The sequence below is a fragment of the Podarcis cretensis genome (genome assembly GCF_951804945.1).
Source record: "Podarcis cretensis genome assembly, chromosome: 5".
NCBI classification, from domain to species: Eukaryota; Metazoa; Chordata; class Lepidosauria; order Squamata; family Lacertidae; genus Podarcis; species Podarcis cretensis.
The window spans coordinates 71539795-71556891 of record NC_137174.1 but is presented as its reverse complement, the minus strand read 5'-3'; the positions used below and the strand labels follow the sequence as shown (position 1 = coordinate 71556891).

General features: G+C 45.7%; 1 protein-coding gene across 1 annotated transcript in view; it reads right to left on the bottom strand.

Moving 5' to 3' along the window:
* Window positions 1-11519, bottom strand: part of MOGAT1 (monoacylglycerol O-acyltransferase 1) — a 28274-nt gene extending 16755 nt beyond the window's left edge. Inside the window, 3 exon segments of the mRNA XM_079975895.1 lie at window positions 10848-11134; window positions 11136-11272; window positions 11274-11519. Coding sequence (XP_079832021.1) covers window positions 10848-11134; window positions 11136-11272; window positions 11274-11363 — 514 coding nt within the window. The 5' untranslated portion in view covers window positions 11364-11519.
* Window positions 11520-17097: the final 5578 nt, after the last annotated feature.

The window sequence follows — 17097 nt, the reverse complement described above, 5'->3', positions numbered from 1 at the left end:
CAACATTCACAGACAAGAAGAAGATAGTGGGCTGGGGACCCTGCAGTGTGCAGGGGAAAAGCCTAGGAAGGGAAGTGATTCACAAACAAACCTATGAGAACTAAGGACTCAGCTACACTGGCAAAGAAAAATCACTTTACAGTGGTACCTCAGGTTACATATGCTTCAGGTTACAGACTCCACTAACCCAGAAATAGTACCTCAGGTTAAGAACTTTGCTTCAGGATGAGAACAGAAATCGTGCTCTGGCGGAGCGGCAGCAGCAGTAGGCCCCTTTAGCTAAAGTGGTGCTTCAGGTTAAGAACAGTTTCAGGTTAAGAATGGACCTCTGGAACGAATTAAGTACTTAACCCGAGGTACCACTGTACAGTGATACTTCAGGTTACATACGCTTCGGGTTACATACGCTTCAGGTTACAGACTCCACTAATCCAGAAATATTACCTCGGGTTAAGAACTTTGCTTCAGGATGAGAACAGAAATCACGGCGCGGCAGCAGTGGGAGGCCCCATTAGCTAAAGTGGTGCTTCAGATTAAGAACAGTTTCAGGTTAAGAACGGACCTCCAGAACGAATTAAGTACGTAACCAGAGGTACCACTGTATATGCATTGTTTATGCATTCTAACACTATGACACCAAATGGCGATGTGGAGTTCCATTTTTGCTAACCCGATTTCTCATACAAACTTTGCAATGCATTTAACTGAAACGCTTCTTCGATGTGTCTAGATCCAGCCCAAGTGTGTTCCGTGGCTGTGGGTTGCGAACTGCTCAGGGTGGTGGAAAAGAATGGAGCAACTGGAATCCTGAATAGGGAGCCCAACACACTGCAACATTTATTTGCACTGCAACACCCACTTGTTGTATTAGATGACATATGCAAGCAGATTCATCATGAGATTAGAGATTCCCCAGGTTTAAAAAGAAGATAACTGTGCTTCTGTTACATGGCAGGAGGTGTCATTGGAGATTTCAGCAATGTGCAGCGATGGAGAGAGCTGTGTTGGCATTCAGACAACATCCCTATTTTCACCCTCAAACTGTATTGAACTGCAGCATACATGAAAGCAAGCGCTTGGAGCCAGACTTCCACTTTGGCTCACTTGTATAGCTCCTCATCTAAACAGCCGGACTCCAGTCAGACATACAACATAGGCGCAACATTATTTGGGATCCAAAGCATAAAAGAAAAACCTAACGGAAAAGCACCACACAAAGTCATTGCACTGAAGCAAGTTGTCTCCCTTTTGCTTAATCCGTGCTGGGTGTTCAGCAAACAAAACATTATTACACTAATTGGATTAAGCAGGAAACACTTGTCCGAGGCTGTGCCTCTAGCTTCTATTAATGAATAATAAATGGTTTAGGAGCTGGAATGACAGAAAGTCAATTCATCCTCACCGACAAAGAAGCGAGCTGTTTGGTAATTTTAGACTCCAGGCTGAATGGTATAAGAATGTGGAGAGGTGGGATTGCAATTTCTTTCGATGGCCATGTTTCAAATGTGGCAAGCCAGCCCTGCTGCATTTGAGGCAGGGGCCTCTTCCTCATTCTGCTGAGTGAGGCCCTGAACTCCTGCCCTGCACTACTGGGCAAGTTGAGTGGCATACTGTGCTAAAGATTCAATCTTTTTTTGCCATTTTTTTGCAAAATTTTATTCTCTTGTATGGAGTGTATAGGGGGTTAAGAGGAACACCTCTGGTGGGGGACACATCGTGCTACTTCTGGGGTAGCTTGCCCACCTTTGTGCTCTCACCTGTGGCTGCTAGAAGCTGTCAGCATGTGACAGCAGCCACATTCTGGGAAATGTTCCGACTGGCTGACTAAACCAGGGGAGGGTAGCCAATGGGTCTCAAACCCTCAGTGGGTTAGGGACTTCCCCTGTAGACAGGCTCCAGCAGATTGAGCAGACAGGACCAATAGTGGGTCCAATGGTCAAAAAGGTGGTTTCTGCACGCGCCATAGAGGGAAGTGAGGATCAGGTGTGGCTCATCAACCCAGGAAGGTAGCCCATCTAGGCGAATGAAAACTCTGGTCCTAATTTTCCCTGAGGAAAAAAAAAATCTGTACCTGCTACCCTGCGGGGCATCTGCAGGAGAAGAAAAGACTAAGGAGCAAATTTTACACAAATCCAGAATGGAGTCTCTAAGATACCTGGATGGTGTCTTGCATACCTCCTTCTGGCAACACCTGCAGCCAAGCTGGTGCCAAATGTATTGCTCTGCTTTCCTTTGGACCACATCAGTGAGGCCAAGAGAGGGGAATTGTCATCTGGACAGTCCAAGACGTCCATAAACACTGCCCAGGCTTGCACCCCAGAGAGGTCACTTCAGTGCTGCTAATGCAACAAAAACAACTTGGGAAGCAGCAGTTAGGAGTTACCGGTCTCTGTAGCCACAGCAGACGTTGTGATCTTCCAGCGGTTTGATTTCACCCCCAAGGCAGACTCCATTGTTTTTTGAGACAAATGGATGCCAATAATTCCCTAGCAGTTATTCCGCTACATAAACCATTCGTAGATCTGGAAAAACCTATGCTCAGTAAGGCCCCATCCATATACAGAAACTTGCCTAAGCCGAGCAGGAATGATGGGAGACTTGATTTCCTTCATCTGCATGAAGCCCCATGCAGTTGCCTTCCTCGTGTCACCATGTCCTTGATCTTTACAGATGATTAATAAGAGAACAACTGCTATCTTTGTCTGTTCTGCTTTGGAGAGCAGCCTCTGGCAGAAACTAGATGTATGTTACGACAAATGAGCCACAAGCTGAAAGTTCCAAGAGAGTATTTTCACGAATTCATGCAAATGGCTTTTTGCTATATTAGTGATGGAGAAGTGTTTCATAAGGACACAAGAGCTCTGCTATGAAGGGGACTCTTGCAGCTCTGACTGCTCCTATACTAGCCACACTGGTTGAAGGAAAGGTTCCTCCTGATTCAGGCTGAGACATACAATGTGACACTCCACACATCACACATTTGGAATTTGGAAGCCAAGTTCTACATTCTCACCAGTAAGAAATTGCATTTGTAATGTTGGCTCAAAAGTCTGATGTAGTACTAACAACTGGAACACTCCACACCAAGCTGTCCACAATTTACAGTGTGTACGAAGCCATACTAGACTTCTCAGAAGTAAGTCCCTTGATTGGCGTACCTCAGGGCCACCCCTCACAAGGTAAGCAGCAGCAATAAAAGTTAATGTAAACACCATCAGCATAATCTCTGGATGCTTAAGATTTTGGTAAATACTACGTTTTGCTTTATTTGTTTTTTTAGTAGTAATAGCAGTAGTAGTAGTAGTAGTAGTAGTTATATACCCTGCCCATGTGACTGGGAATACAGGGTTAATATTTGTACCAAATAATCATGAATGTTGCCAAATAAACTCATATTTAGTGGGAATGTGTCAACCATGGGATTGTTTGGTCATATAAATAACAAACGGCCCCAAAGTAGAAGCAAAGTCGGTAGGGTCCACATCACCCCTGGCAGCACATATTTTATGAGTCAGGCTTTTTTGGAAATGGTAAAGAACATGACTTTTTTAAAGCAATGGATCTATAGAATAACAAGATGCATCCTTCCACACTTGACAGATCAAGGGGCAAGCAACAGATATATAGAATTAATGGCTGAGAAGTAAGGTCAGAACTGGCCGTCAAAATTGGATGAGACATAACTTAGCATCCAGGGCAAACCTGTTTGCCAAAAATAATATCAGTTTCCATTACAACCTGCTTTCAGAACTTTGGTACATTGGTATCTCAGGTTACATACGCTTCAGATTACATACGCTTCAGGTTACAGACTCTGCTAACCCAGAAATAGTGCTTCAGGTTAAGAACTTTGCTTCAGGATGAGAACAGAAATTGTGCTCTGGTGCGCAGCAGCAGCGGGAGGCCCCATTAGCTAAAGTGGTGCTTCAGGTTAAGAACAGTTTCAGGTTAAGTATGGACCTCCAGAACAAATTAAGTACTTAACCTGAGGTACCACTGTACATAGTTTCATGTCACCACATATGTTCCTTGTACCTTACAACTCCACCAGCATAAGGGGGAAACAATATGCGCTGGTCACACCAAGGTACTTTGGTTAATTTCTGCCCTACAGAAAATTACTGTATTTTTCTGCGTTGAAGAGGCCCCCATGTATAAGATGACTCCTACTTTTGGGAGCCCAAAATTAAGAAATCAGTCTTTTAAAACACCTGAACGACCCACTGCCCTGGTTGATGGAAGTGGTGATGTATTTCACTGCATAATGGCAGGAGCCTGCATCTTGCTTCCCTCGTCTCGGCTTGGCTTCACAGCTACCTCCGAAGCCCAGCCTCATTGACTCAGGAACTGCCAGGAATGTCCAAGCTGACGCATAGCTCACCACAGACTTATGGTAGAAATCCATGTATAAGACGACCCCAAAGTCTGCACTAAAAAATGGAGGGGGATGTTGTCTCATACACGGGAAAGTATGGTATGTAGTTTAGAGTTTGGATTTGATATCCCGCTTTATCACTACCCCAAGGAGTCTCAAAGTGGCTAACATTCTCCTTTCCCTTCCTCCCCCACAATAAACGCTCTGTGAGGTGAGTGGGGCTGAGAGACTTCAGAGAAGTGTGACTGGCCCAAGGTCACCCAGCAGCTGCATGTGGAGGAGTGGGGAATCGAACCCAGTTCACCAGATTACAAGTCCATCGCTGTTATAGTCAAATTGTGATGGAACACAAATCGTACTTCAAACTTCCTCAACTGAATTGCCAAATGTCCAGTGCTTCACTGTAATGAAGGATGCAATTCAGAGCATGAAACAATTAATCAGCCTTTATTGCTATGCTGCAATATGCTGGAGTATTGTACATTTACTAAAACCACTAATTAGTTGTTTTTAGGTTGCCTTCATATGTAACAGTGACCTAGTAACCTATCCTGCTGAGTTTTGCTTTATTTGTTTATGCTTAGGAAATGGATCACATTTCTTGTTTTGCAATGGCAGTAATCTTAAAGACATTCAATTGGAAGTATTTTCTGAAATCGGTAGGACTCACTCCCAGATCAATGAGTTTAGGATTGCGAAACTGAACAGCTGTACATAACTCACATTGGCAAAAATTGTACAGGTAGCTTCTCAAAACGAAATGTACAAATCTTAATTTCCTATATATACAAAAAAGTTTTAGCATATTGTATTGACATTTTGTGTCCTCAGAAAACCGCAGTCATCATCAGGACCTTTTTTGGAATCTTTTAAGCAAGAGATTTCAGAAGAACTATTTCAACAGTTATAAAACCCACGTACCTACGGGACCGCCTCTCCTGGTATGCCCCACGGAGGACCTTAAGGTCCACAAATGACAACATTTTGGAGGTCCCAAGTCGCAAAGTCCTTTTCGGTACTGGCCCCGACTTGGTGGAACGCTCTGTCACAAGAGACAAGGGCCCTGCGGGACTTGACATCTTTCCGCAGGGCCTGCAAGACAGAGCTGTTCCGCCTGGCCTTTGGTTTGGACTCAGTCTGACCCTTATGTTTCCCTCCACTTATGGTTTTGATCTATGGGCTACTTTTAAAATGAGGCTGCATTTTAAATTGCATTTTAACCTGTATTTTAAATTGGGTTTTTTTCCTATTATGTTTTTACTGTAGTTTTACTGGTGTTAGCTGCCCTGGCCGGGGAGGGCGGAATATAAAATTTTGTTGTTGTTGTTGTTGTTGTTGTTGTTAAAACAAGGCTATCAATAGCTACAAGCTGTGATGACTATGCTCTACCACTTCAGCCAGAGGCATTATGCCTCTGAATACCACTTGTTGCATATTGCAGCAGGGCAAAGTGCTGTTGCGCTCTCATCCACCTTGCAAGCTTCCCACAGGCATCTGGTTGGCCACTGTGAGAACAGAATGCAGGACTAGATGAGCCATTGGCCTGACCCAGCAGGCTTACTTTTCGTTCTTAAAAACTCTGGTGTGCAGGCAGCCAAGAGTGACCCAAGTTTATTCTCATTTCCATTCTTTTCCTTGGACTTTATTTAGAAAAATGTCTAGCCTAGTTTTCCAAAAGTACAGGGTAGCTCACAAAGCAAACTTGTGGCTTTGGAAAAGTTTTATTTCCCATCAAAGGAAGTGCTTTCAGAAAGACAGCTTTTCAAGTCACAGGTGGGCTGTGCAGATTTTGTTGGTCCAAGCAGTAGACTGGAAACCAGCAGGATCTTTTCCATCTGGATGGTTGTATATAAAACTCTGCACCGGTTGGTATGGCTATTTTTAGTAACTCCTCTTTGCCCTGTTTTCAGTTAGTAGTACAGCATCAAACGATCTGTGGTAATTCACACAAAAACTACTCTTAAAAATTACAGCTAAACTGTGGTTAAAGCTTTTTAAAAAATCCCCAGGAAGGTGAAGGGAGGAAAGTAATGTGACAGAGAAGTCTCAGTGAACCAAGACTTGGTTGGAAAATTGAAGCTCTGACTTCAGTTTGCTGTAACAAATGGCTCGACAGCTATGGTGAAGGATCTTAGAAGGTTATTTCCAATGGAGAATGAGCTGATTAGTAGCCACTGGTTATGGTTATGTTATGTTTTTATAGGGGAGAGGAGGAAGGCTTGGCTACTGAAGCCCTGCAAAACCATCTCAATGAAGGAACAATAAATATTTGTTTTGCGTGCTTTTTTGAAGCACTCTTTCTTAATGCCATTTCTATTCATCATTCAGGTTTAAGGAGTAGGGCATGGGTTATACTGTAGCACTTCACCATGGCGCTACTATTATTTTTATTTCCTTCTCCCCCCCCCCCAAATAGCTGCATCTGATTATACCTGTGCAATAACTTTGGTATCTCTTTGACTCCACCTCTTCTCTACATTCTAACTTGCAAGATTAGTTTCTCCTGTTAGAAATTACCATCCTACACACACACATATACTAGCTAAATAATTCCAGTACATCCAGTACTGTTTCTAGTATGTCACAGAAGAGTCTTAAAGTCAGGCAGTTATAAATTACTTAAGGGGCAATCATATGGCAAGAGTCACCTGGATGAGCTGCTTAGGATGTGGGTGAAGATATGTTTGCAAGTGAAATGTGGCTATCTCCGAGTTTGTTTGTTTTTAAAAATATTATTTATTTTTATTTATTTTGTGAAATTTATACACCAAGTGATTGTAACTGCCGCCTCCCCGAAAAAAAACCAAGGCAGTTTACAGAAAGAAGAATAAAATGAAATTTTTAGTGAAAACAATTAAAACATCCAAAGAATTGGAAGCAGCAATAAACTAAGAACACACCAGCATTCTCAATATCCGGGTAAACAAAAATGTTTCTAGCAGGCAGCAAAAGGAGTACAACGAAAGCCCCTTTTCAACAGAACCCATCAAAATGACTCACTGCTCTGACTTCAGAAGCAGATTATAAGAAAAACAGTTGTAATCTTTTGTATTGTTAACCGGTTTTAGGCTGTAAAACTTAACAGGGCTTTCCTCATTTAGCTATTTGCTTGAAATATTTTCAGCCTACCCTTCTTCACAAGGGATCCCAGGGTGGGGTGCAGTAGTTCCATTTGAAAAAGAATAACCATCAGCACAATGATAATCAGCACTCTTGCATCTGCCCGCGAGACAGGATTTTGGGTAGCTCTGAATTTCACAGGTTCCTTTTTATCTGAGAGGTATTGTAGCTCTGAATACAGTGGTGTGTCCCTGCCTTAAGAAGATCTCCCTGGGCTTAGTAGTTAGACAACTATTACACTGGCAAATAGCCCCTTTGGGGGCAAAGCACTAGAAAGGGTGGCAACAGTCCAGGTTCATGCTTGTTGTTGTTGTTTAGTCGTTTAGTCGTGTCCGACTCTTCGTGACCCCATGGACCAGAGCACGCCAGGCACTTCTGTCTTCCACTGCCTCCTGGTCAAACTCATGCTGGTAGCTTCGAGAACACTGTCCAACCATCTCGTCCTCTGTCGTCCCCTTCTTCTTGTGCCCTCCATCTTTCCCAACATCAGGGTCTTTTCCAGAGAGTCTTCTCTTCTCATGAGGGGGCCAAAGTATTGGAGCCTCAGCTTCAGGATCTGTCCTTCCAGTGAGCACTCAGGGCTGATTTCCTTAAGAATGGATAGGTTTGATAGGTTCAGGCTTGCTTGGAGGCAACTTGGATATATTCTAGTCTGGCTTCATGGCTGGCCATACCACTGAACCTGCCTTAGTAGCCATGGTTGATGACAGTTGTTGGGAGAAAGATAGGTGGAATGTGACCCTGCTTGCTCCTCTTGACTGACTGGCAGTTTTCAGTATCATGGTATCCTTTTGGAGCATCTCAGGGAGGTGGGGGTTGGGAACCCTGTGCTTCAGTGGCTCTGCTCCTACCTCCAGGGCCATTTCCAGAAAGTATCGTACTTAAGGGAGGCTGAGCACCATGGCAGTTGTCCTGTTGTGCTCAGCAGGGTTTCATCTTGTTTACTAAAGCAGCGGGTGGCAGCAGCAGTGTAAGTTACCATCTGAAAAGAACTGTGATTTTTTGCTGGGTGGGTGGAGGGAAATAGTTTATTGCTATGAGAAAGTGACCCTCCGAAATTAATAATCCTTGGGTGGCGATGCTGCTGTGAAGTGTTAGGGGTTTCTTGACCACCATGAAAGGGAGGCGGAACCAAACTGCTGCCCTTAGTTGGAGATTTGGGGGTTGAACGCTCGCTGAAAAGTAAAGCCCGGCCCTTGGGAGAAGTGGATGGAAAGCTATTCTTTTTTTTACCCTGCTTACTTGGGGAGCAAGGCAGCAACTGGGTGACATTGCAGAGATTGTCATCTCCAAGACGTTTACACGGGCTGAGAGGCAAGACTGGCTTCTGGGGTGAAACTGTCAGTGGGCTTGTGTCTAGTTTCAAAGCCTCCTCATTCTCTAGAGGTTTGTGACGTCTCCTAATCGATTTCCGCTTTGGGAATTTGATGGTGCTCTGGCTTTCAGACTGAGATCTGGTACAAGGCATGATGGACACGTCAACCCGAACCTGCGGAGCCAAAGGGGCGCGAGGCTTCTTCTCGCAACCGACCCGCTTGACTAAATGAAGCTACTCTGCCTGCCCACTTGTGGCCAACCGGCCCCGACCCGCCCATTGGTCCCCGGGATCCAAAATTACCGGTAATAATTTGGAAATGTGTCACTAGTAAAAACTCTAGCAGTTTTTACTTCTGGGTATAGATAGTCCTTTAAATATCTCCAAAAGACATCTCTGCTGATCATGGAATCCTAGATCATGATCTTTTGGTAATACAGTATACAAATACAGTGGTACCTGGTGTTACAGACACTTCAGGTTACAGACTCCACTAACCCAGAAATAGTACCTCGGATTAAGAACTTTGCTTCAGGATGAGAACAGAAATTGTGCTCCGGCAGCATGGCAACAGCAGGAGGCCCCATTAGCTAAAGTGGTGCTTCGGGTTAAGTACAGTTTCAGGTTAAGTACAGACCTCCATAACGAATTAAGTACTTAACCTGAGGTACCACTGTACTGTAATCAAAATTTATTTGCTTAACCCATCAATCACCTAAATGGCACCACCTGACCTTAGTACGCCACTGAGGATGGCGCACTCCTGATTTCTCTTTGGGAGGGGGCAAAAGTGTGCATCGCCACCCCTTCTGTCCGGTGATGCTGTTTTCCCTGGTGGTGGCGTTCTGATACATTATTTTAACTGGCACAATCTGCGTGCTGCTTTCCATGGCGCGATCGGTGGTATGTTTTTAGCAGTGCGAGACTCCCTACTACTCCTTAAAAAAAGCTCAACAACTTTGGGGGGCGCTGGGTGGAAAATTTGCACCATGGCACCATATATGCTAAAGATGGCCCTGCATAATTTTCTCATCCCAGCTCAGCCAGTTGAAGTGAGACCAAATGTAACTTCCAAAAAGGGGCATTCTGGGTGTGGGACCAGAGAGGAGGGACTTAAATTGGAGCCTGAACCTATTCAGCTCTGTCACATGACTTGTGGGGTAGCACTTAACACTGCTTTCCTCCAGCTTCTGCTGCATAGAATTGCTCTCTTAGAATGCTAGAGCCATCACATCATCACAACCTTTCTGCGAGAGCGCGCAAAGCTCATCGCAAATGTATAAAGTTCCAGTAGGCAGTTTTCCAAATCCCCACGTGGGACACTGAACGCATCTTGCCTGTTTCTAGATGGTGCAGTCTGAGCTTAAAGCACTTTTACACTGAAGCAAGCCCCACTGCTTTAAATGGGGATTTCGTCACAAAGACGTATGCACTGGCTTGCTGCCTTACTCTGGAGTGGAGTAAGCCACATCAAGCGAGGAGGGGCTTATTTCCTAGCAAAAGCGTTTAGAACCGCAAGCCAACAGCCAGACTCTGCTCTGGTTTCCTAAATCCCACTTTGTTTCAGTGCGACTTACTCCTTAGTAAGGCAGCAGGCTTACAGCATAGCTGCTTGGAACTGAACCTCAGCTTAGTGAGACTTACTTGCGAGTCAACTTGCACCGTGCATGAGCTCGAACCCTGCCCCATCCTATGCATGTTTACTCCAAAGTAAAACTTACTGATCTGCCTGCACAGAATTCCATTGTAGCCCGATCGTATATGCATACCCTTCGACAGCTGGGATAGCTCAGTCGGTACAGTATGAGGTCGTGGGTTCGAGGCCCACTTGGGCAATGAGATTCCTTCATTATAGGGGGATGACCCTCGTGATCTCTACCAACTCGACAATTCCCAGCTCCAATCAGGCTTAACTCTCAGAAAAGCAAACTTTTCACTAGCCTGCGGCGCGAACACATTCGTTTACTGCAATTTCTGTTTACGTCCAAGCGATCTAGGCGACAATCGGGCACCTAGACGGGGCGCAGACGCGCTTACCTAGCAGCAGGAACGAGAAGACCCATTGAAACACGGCGGCCGTCTGCAGCCTCCTCGCCAGGGGGATGTTGAGCGGGGCGAACTCGACCTTCATGGCGCGCCGCCGAAGAGGCTTTACGCCAGAAGGCGCCCAAAGGGCAACGGTGAGGGCGGCTTCTCGCCTCCCCCGGGGTGGGTCCTCCTCGCGGGCCGGGCTGCGCCGGGCCAGTGGAGAGAGCCCATCGCCCCTTCCAAGTTTGGAGATCCCGAGGCGGGGCCCTGCCGCCGGCACGATCCCTGGAGCCAAGGGAGTTGGAGACCTCGACGAGAGCTTTGCGCCTCGGTCCGCGCCTTCCCCGGCGCCTAAGCTGCAAGGATCCGCCCTGGCTGCCGGCCGGGATCAAGGAGAGCGCTGCTTCCTTGGGCCGGTCGCGGAACGTGGCGGCGGCCCCAACGGAGCCCCTCGGAGGCGGTGTTGCTCGTGGGGAGGGGGAGCCTGTGGCCGGGGAAGGGGAGAGGGCATACGCGGCACAACATGGACAAACGAAGTTGGCAGGGCTTTCTTAGATCTCCGATCTGTTTCACACTGCCACATGATTCATTCGAAACGTATCTTCCCTGAAGTCTTTATTGTAAGCAAGGAAAGCCCTGCTGCTTTCGAGGCAATTAGCGTCCCAGTAATCCCTTTTAGGCCTTAAAATAAGAATAAGAAGAAGAAGAAGAAGAAGAAGAAGAAGAAGAAGAAGAAGAAGAAGAAGAAGTTGTTTATCCATTGCTATCATTTGTAACTGAAAAGTGTTTTTCATTTCATCCCAACAATGGGCGCAGCTCTCCCTCTCCTGCGCTCTTTTCTGGCTCCCCCATGCAATAAGCCGTCGCTTAGCTCACAGATCCAATAATTTGTCTGCAAATGCAATTTGCTTCAGGGGCATCGATTACAGCTGCAGAAAAGAGAAAAGTGTTTTGTTTGTGTGAAGCCCCCCGGCTGTTGCAAGGAACCCTCCTTGAAAGGGCATATTCACAACATACATTTAAACATGGCTTCTCCCCCACCCAAAGAATCCTGGGAATTGTAATCCTGCGATGGGGGGAATTACAGTTTCCAAGCGTCTTAAGAGGGGGGAGTCAAGTGCTTTAAATGTCTGTTGACTGTGCTTTGAAAGTATGGTGAGGATTTGCCCTTTGTCATTCCTGAGGATGACCACAGAATAGAAAGGTGGTGGGGTGACCAGATCGGTTCTCCTGGACCTCTGAGCACTGACTGGTCATTTGAGCTGGGCTTAGGAGGCCTGGTGTTAATGCTGACCAGTGACGTGGGTCTTGGGGACAATTTTAAATTTGACAAGGTTCAGGTGCAAATTTCACCCTCAATTTAGAATATATATTGATTGACCTTGTATAAAACCATATCATAGGAGCCAACTCCTGGGGCCAAGGTCCCCCCCCCCAATAAAATAGTTGAAGAGGCTGGGCCACCCCAAAGTTGATGGGCATTGCTATTCAAATAGTGCAGGTGTGCCCCATCATGTGATTGATTATGCAGAGCGGAGCTTATTTAATAAATACTAAGAAAGAAAGAAAGAAAGAAAGAAAGAAAGAATAAATAACAACCCAGGTGGTTAAGAAAGCCCAACAGAGACTCCAACTCCTCAGAGTATTGTGAAAGAATGATGTCAATCAACATTTGATTATCTCCTTCTACTGGTCAACAAAAGAAAGTGCATCATACTGCATCATGGTGTGGTACGCTGGTTTGTCATCAACTGATAGGAACTGCCTACAGAGGGTGGTGTATACAGCACAAGATATTATGGGCTGTCCCGTGAATCTGCTGGATGAAATAGCAGAAGAACGTTGCCTCGGGAGAGTGAGGAAAATTCTCAGGGATGAGTCACATCCTGGCTGGCAATTTCTTGATCTCCTGCCCTCAGACATAAGTTATAGAGGCATGATTAGTCGCACCAACAGGGTAAAGAACAGCTTCTATCCATGGGCTGTTAGGCTGCTGAATGAAAAGATAACAACAGGGCAACTGACTTTCGGGTTTAGTGGGTGTGCGTCAGTAAACAAGGGAATTAAGACTAAGAGAGCTGAGGGGGTGTGTGCTTGTGTAATCTCACTGTATACAAGTTGTACAAGTGACAATAAAGTATTTCACTTTCAATTATTTGGCCTCCACCCAATATTTTATTCAAGTTGGCACCCATATACAGGCTCCTCTGCACTCATGCATGATCAGAATGCGCTCGACTGCTGACATGTGCCATTTGTGGCACCCAAAGGGGGCTGTTTGGAGGCAGACTAGATGGCACATACACTCATCCCACTGACGTGGGTGGTAGCCAGTAACGGAACCCTCACGTAAGTGGGTATTCCCCTGTACACAAACAGTTGAGGAGAATAAATCCATATATAAGTTCATGAAGGCTAGCCATAGTGTCTGCATAGCAACGGATTCCAGGTGATATTACAAGTTGGCTCAGTTTGCCTACTGATGGAATTCCCATTCTCCTGATTTAGTTATCTTGACTTCCCTCCCTTTGGGTTAATAGGAGATTAGGGAAGACATGAGGTTTTGCAAGTTAGTTGCATTTTCCTTTGTGAACATTCTAAAAAGAAATATACATACGTAGCATTGAAACTATGTATTTACACTTCCAAAATTGAAACAAAAAACTTCTTTATCTTGATCCTTGACTAATTTTATCAGTAGCAACTCAGTATACCTTAAACAATCTTCATCTGCACGATTCAGCTTACTTGCTTAAATGCTTTGCATGATGACCTACGTTGGGTTCTTCCTGCTTCCACTCATTGTCACTTACGCAAGGACTCATGCTCACACACTTCCCCTCTGCTACTGATCCACAAACTGTCCACAGCCAGGGTAGGGAATTACATTTGCTTCTTCCCCATTTTGACTCCTGACTTCTCCTCTGCACCTTCCCTTATGTGGGGTTAGTAGACGTGGAATCTGGGGGGAATCTAGTTTGTGCATTTTTTAAAAAACCCAATTCTTGTCTTGTTATGCTCTAAAAATGTCTTTTTGCATCAAGTGCCAGAATGTATGTGGGAATGCAAATTTATATGTGCATCAAATTGAAAGCAATAGAATGCAAATCAATAACAAAATATTGTGGCACCTTAAAGACTTAAGAAATTGATTATAGCAGACGTGTTCATGGACTGGAGTCCATCAGATGTAACTGATGGAGTGGACTGGAGTCCACAGAAGCTTATTATGACATAATAAATTGAGTTACAATGTCACCTGGTTGTGTTTGCTGCACCAGACGAACACCTCTGCCTCTACAGAAGTTTCTGCAATGTGGTAATGATATCCAGACTCAATATATTCATTATGTGTCCAGTTCCTACAGTAATCTGACATGTGCAGTCCAACGCAGATCTCTCTAGGTCGCTGGGGAACCTATGGTCTTCCAGATATAACTGGACTACATTTCTCTTACATGTTGGGAACTGAAATACAGTAACCCCCAACTTACATGCATTTAACTTGTGTGCATTCAGCTTAACACACTTGGCAAAAAATGTTTTGTTTTTTTTTAAAAGGGGGTGCAGAAACGGGGCAGGCATCCATTGGAAAAAAACACCTTGGCAATTCCACATGCCATTGAACCCAATGTGTTTTTACTTTTTTGTGATTATGGCTTTAGGCGTGACCCCTGGAGTGTAACCCCCACATAAATTGTGAGCTTATGGTGCAACAGAATTGGGGGGGACTGACCGCAATTTCACCATCGCTCCTTTAGGACTGGGGCAGATAACAGTGAAATCTAAAGCCAAAAAATGGCAATCCTACTTTATGTTTTCAGGGCACTCCTCAACAGGCTTACTCAGAAAACTGTTGCTGAGTTCAAGTAGATTCCCTAGTAAATGTGTTTAGAATTGCAGCAGTACTGCGGGGCAGGGGGGAGTAACAGGCTACAGTTCAGTGGTAGAGCACCTGCGTTGCATGCATGTGGTCATAGGCTCAGTCCCCAGCAACTTCCCGAAAGGCTGAAGTTCCCTGATTGAAATTGTAGAAATGTGCTGTCAGCATAGGCAATACTGAACCAGATGGAGCAATAGTATTACTTACTCCATGAAATCAATAGGGCTGTAGACTCAGCTGCAGAGCATCTGCTTTGTGTGCAGAAGGTTCCAGGTTCAATCTCTGGTGTCTTCAGGTAGAGCTGGGATTGTTATCTTTGGAACCCTGGGGAGCTATTGTCAGTGTTGACAGTACTGAGCTGGTTGGATCAATGTTCTGACTTGGTATATGGCAGATTCCCATGTTCCTTACAAACAAATCAAAATACTATCATGTTATAGCTTTGGGAATTCTGTTTCTTACAGTGATTCTGTTCCCCCAAATTAGAGAATTGGGGACCATCCTGCTCAATGTGGAAAAATCAGAACGAGAGTGTCCCCAACAGAGGGCTGTTCACTCTCTGCTTGAAGATCCCCAGTGAGGGAGTTAGTCCAATTTTTCTACAGAAAAGTTTTACATAGGAAAGAAAGAAAGATGTGTGTGTGTGTGTGTGTGTGTGTGTGTGTGTTGCAGCATGGTAAACCAGCACAGACATAACAATTAAGACTTGTTATTTGGGCTATGGATGAGATTTCTTGGTTATTTGACACTGTGGCTCTCATTGTTAGGAGATCAATCAAGGATGGAATAAGGAACAGAAAATGCTGAGACATGTTTCAGTCTTATGACTTTAATGCTACACTGATTGGTACCATTACAAACATATCCATCTCACAAAATAGTAGAAGCAAAGACCAAAGTTTGCACTCGTCCATCAAACTTGTTCTAATGCATTTTAAAGATTTGAATTTTCTGTGCCCAGCAGTTGTCTGACAAATGCTTCCTGCTGCAGGAGAGGAGAAATAAACTCTTCAGTGCTGTTGTCTCCATACATGGTGTGAAATGGGTGTAATGTGAAAGAGAGGCTGAGAGATATGCTGGTATTTTTTTGGGGGGGGGGCGGGGAGCAGCAAGCATGGTAAGAGAAGCAGACTGGCTTATGAGGGTTGTTATCTTGACATTGCAGGCTGGGCTGGAACTGAAGCTGAGTGGCATATGACGACCGTATAAAAGGTAAAGGTAAAGGTACCCCTGCCCGTAAGGGCCAGTCTTGACAGACTCTGGGGTTGTGCGCCCATCTCACTTAAGAGGCCAGGGGCCAGCGCTGTCCGGAGACACTTCCGGGTCACGTGGCCAGCGTGACATCGCTGCTCTGGCGAGCCAGAGCCGCACACGGAAACGCCGTTTACCTTCCCGCTGGTAAGCGGTCCCCATTTATCTACTTGCACCTGGAGGTGCTTTCGAACTGCTAGGTTGGCAGGCGCTGGGACCGAGCAGCGGGAGCGCACCCCGCCGCAGGGATTCGAACCGCCGACCTTTCGATCGGCAAGTCCTAGGCGCTGAGGCTTTAACCCACAGCGCCACCTGCGTCCCGTCATGACGACCGTATAATGCAAGGTAAATGCAATGTCACCTGCTGTTAATATCCTCATGTGGCAGGTTGGAAGAACATTTAAAACCACTTTCTATTAAAGAGCCAGGGCTAGCCCTACCTTTAAGAGGAGTAGCTGGTGATTTGGGGGTGGGTGAGAGAGTGGTGGCAAGTGGCTGGCCCTGTGCTTTCTAAGCTATCTTGCTGTCCTCAGGAGCCTGCTGCCCTGTCACCAATGCCGACATAAGCATCAAATGCCAGTTCAATCAGTTTCTATATGTAGAAATACGTCTGTGCGCAAGTGCACCTTCTCGTTCTTCACTTTGAACATCAAATTGTACAGTGGTAAAGGTAAAGGTAAAGGTACCCCTGCCCGTACGGGCCAGTCTTGACAGACTCTGGGGTTGTGCGCCCATCTCACTTAAGAGGCCAGGGGCCAGCGCTGTCCAGAGACACTTCCAGGTCACGTGGCCAGCGTGACATCGCTGCTCTGGCGAGCCAGAGCCACACACGGAAACGCCGTTTACCTTCCCGCTGGTAAGCGGTCCCTATTTATCTACTTGCACCCGGAGGTGCTTTCGAACTGCTAGGTTGGCAGGCGCTGGGACCGAGCAGCGGGAGCGCACCCCGCCGCAGGGATTCGAACCGCCGACCTTTCGATCGGCAAGTCCTAGGCGCTGAGGCTTTAACCCACAGCGCCACCTGCGTCACGAGGTACAGTGGTACCTCGGGTTAAGAACTTAATTCGTTCTGGAGGTCTGTTCTTAACCTGAAACTGTTCTTAACCTGAAGCAACACTTTAGCTA